Genomic DNA, 3414 nt, shown 5'->3' on the forward strand with positions numbered 1-3414 from the left:
TAACATAATGAGATTCTGAGAAATAATCAAAATATGAAAGAAAATAATCATTAGGGAAAGGAAGAGGAACTACGTGAAGACCAGAAGACAAATGCTATTTTTCTGTTTGGTGATTGCATACAGCAGTAAGTCTGTCATGCAAGGGTAAGCATGTTCTCCAGAACTTCTCTGAAGCGCCTGAAACACAGACATTTGAATGTGTAACCTTTGAAAAAAATGGAAGAGACGCCAATCATGGTTATGATAGTAAAGACACTAGTATTTATAATGTGATAAGGGTAACAATGGTTTATTTCATTTCTATAAAATACATTGAATACTCACTGTTTTAAAGTTTTATTTATTTGTTGATTCCAAAACACATAGTATGCTTGTATGACTGACAAATAAATGTGCTCTTGCTAAAACAGTTCATTAAAGAAAGACCTGTTTTATTTTATTAATTTATTCAGATTACATCTCAATTGTTATTCCATCCCTTGTATCCTCCCATTCCTCCTTCCCTCCCACTTTCACCCTATTCCCCTCCCCTAGGTCTGTGACTGAGGGTGACCTCCTCCCCCATTATATGGTCACAGGCTATCAAGTCTCATCTTGGTAGCCTGCTTATCCTTTCTCTGAGTGCCACCAGGGCTCCTCATCAAAGGGAAGTGGTCAAATATGGAGCACCAGAGTTCATGAAATGCCAAGAACCATGACAAGAATGTAATTACTGTCTGCTGTGGATACAGAAATAAATCATCCATTCAAAAATACATATACATTAGTAAATTATAATAAATAATGAAAGAAATAAACCAAGTTTTCTGACAATAAAAAATCCATAACTTGATGTGGTTTGAAATTTTCCAAATGGATAACGGTGGACAAAAAGAAAACGAAAACTGATGAGATTAAGAACAGGCATCCCAGCTAACTCTGATGGAGGGAACACAAACATTTGAGAAACCTAAAAAAAAAAAACGGAGGGGGGACTTCAATATACAAAAATATAACATAAGTACAATACTATGTATTTCAAGGACATGTAAAGATATTAAACATACAGAAAATACATTAAAGTGAAGTGGCAATGGGAGGAGTTTAGGAGAAATGAGCAAGGAGGTTAGAAAAGGAAAGAAAAAAGTAAGTATATGGAATGAGAATCAAGAAAAAATACTGTGGGCAATAAAGTTACATGCTTAAGTCTCTACTCTTCAGGCTAAAAAAATGAGAAAATAATAAATAGTGATCATTATTCTCAAGGGTTAAAAATATACAATATTAGAGGAAGCACCATCTGTCACAAAATTAAACTGAAAAAGTATATAAAATAAAGAAACCAGGCTTCATCTGCAACTCTGGAATGAATCAAGGGGGTCATGAAGAGGTAAAGAAGTGGTTCTCAACCTTCCTAATGCTGTGACGCCTTGATAAGGCCTTCATGTTGTGATGACCCACAACCATAAAACTATTTTCCTTGCTACTTCATAACTTTAATTTTGCTACCGTTATGAATTATAATGTAAATAAATGATATGCAGATGATCAGAGGCAATCCCTGTGAAAGGATCATTTGACCCCCAGGGAGTTGCAATCCACAGATTGAGAGCTGCTGGCCTAAAGTGTTTTCTCACTAACTCAAACACAAAACATCTCCATAATTTGCTATGTCTTCTCTGAAGCCAGGATTTTCTCCAGCAGGGAGGATCTATCTGCTCCTCTGTGTAGGCTGAGTGTGCGTGCGACATGGGGGGGGGAGAGCTGCCTCATTTATTCAAGTGTACAGGATAAGCATCCAGTTCACAGATCTCGCTAAATTCCATGTGTATAAAAAATGTTGTGTATGTGACATGGTCACATGTAGCTCTGGTCAGATTACAATTCATCGTGTAGCCCAGGCTACACCTCAACTTATGATTCTTCTGCCTCAGCTTCCCTTCTGTATCACCATGCCCAGCTAACATCCGAGTTCTTAACTACCTCATATATCTATATCATCAACACAAACTGTCGACTTTCAGAAGAAAAAGATGCCAAAAGATGCTCAGTGAAGAAATGAGATTCCACAGCCTTTCTGGTCTTGCAGTTCAATACGCAAACATCAGAGGCTCCAGAAGAGATCTTCCATCTTCCAACATCCCAGGATGCCTTCGGTTCCAACCAGGCAAATGGCCTGGGCAGAAGAGCTTTTAATCTGATGGAGAAAAGGCTTCATGACCCCTAAAACTCAGTTGACAAAAACAACAATCAAATAGGTTCGATCTTCTTGGGGCTTATAATACTGAACAGACACTCTCGGATCTGCTTGGTCTTAACCCCATATACAATGGGGTCCAAAGCCGGGGGGAAAAGCAAGTAGAGATTGGCAAGGATGACCTTGGCAGCAGAGGCTGTGGATGGCCCAAAGCGCTGCATGACCACAGAAAGAAAGCCTGGTCCATAGAAGAAGAGGATGACACAGACATGGGCTGTGCACGTGCTTCCTGCTTTGCCACGTGCCTCTGGTGAAGGAAAACGCATCACTGTCTTCACAATATGCCCATAAGAATAGGCAATAAAGGCCACATCCCCCACACCGAGAAAGATTGCCACAGCAAAGGCATAGAGACTGTCCACAGTGGTGGCCCCACAGGCCAACTTCACCACTGCCATGTGTTCACAGTAGGTGTATGCAATTGTGTGTGAACCACAGTAAGACAGTCGACAGGCCAGGCTTGGAAAGAAGATGGTTAAACCCACACCTCGCAGTGCCACCAGGCCTCCAATCTTGGCAACTACTTCAGGGGTAAGGATGGTGGCATAATGCAATGGGTTGCAAATAGCCACAAAGCGATCCAAGGCCATGGCCACCAGCACCCCTGATTCCATGGCAGAGAATGCATGGATTACAAACATTTGGGACAGACAGGCGTAGGAGCTGATGGCTGTAGCACCAAACCAGAAAATAGCCAGCATCTTGGGCAGAGTGAAGAGGGAGAGGACCAGGTCAACAAAAGAGAGCATTGCAAGAAACAAAAACATGGGCTGGTGAAGCCTGTGCTCGGTCCAGATGAGGGAAAGCAGGACTGCATTCCCAGTTAGTGACAGGACAAACATGAAGCAGAAGGGGATAGATACCCAAACATGGGCAGCAGTCAGTCCTGGAATGCCAGACAAAAAGAAAGTATGTGGAAGAAGATGAGAGTTATTGGAAAGAACCATGGTTGCTATCCCACACAGAGGAGCAAAAAGCCACTGTAAAGAAAGGCAGAAATAAAAGACTCAATGAATGAAGATTATTAGAAATCCAGGATGTACAGTGTTGACATCAACACAAGCACAACATCCCTTACCCCACAATTAGTTCTAAAGAAAGGCTCCAGAATAAATTTCAATTTATTCAATACTTCTGCACATCTTTAACCCAGAAAGGTAAGTCAGTGGGAAATACAT

At 41.0% G+C, this 3414-nt stretch overlaps 1 protein-coding gene across 1 annotated transcript; it reads right to left on the reverse strand.

The window, feature by feature from the left end:
* Positions 1 to 2229: 2229 nt before the first annotated feature.
* Positions 2230 to 3183, reverse strand: LOC311578650 (olfactory receptor 52K1-like; the record flags this gene model as incomplete). The annotated part of the gene is made up of 1 exon (XM_084748642.1): positions 2230 to 3183. One exon carries the CDS (start codon positions 3181 to 3183, stop codon positions 2230 to 2232), a length of 954 nt encoding a protein of 317 aa, XP_084604768.1.
* Between the last annotated feature and the right edge of the window lie 231 nt (positions 3184 to 3414).

This window comes from Acomys minous, assembly GCF_964271855.1.
Source record: "Acomys minous genome assembly, chromosome: 2".
NCBI lineage: Eukaryota > Metazoa > Chordata > Mammalia > Rodentia > Muridae > Acomys > Acomys minous.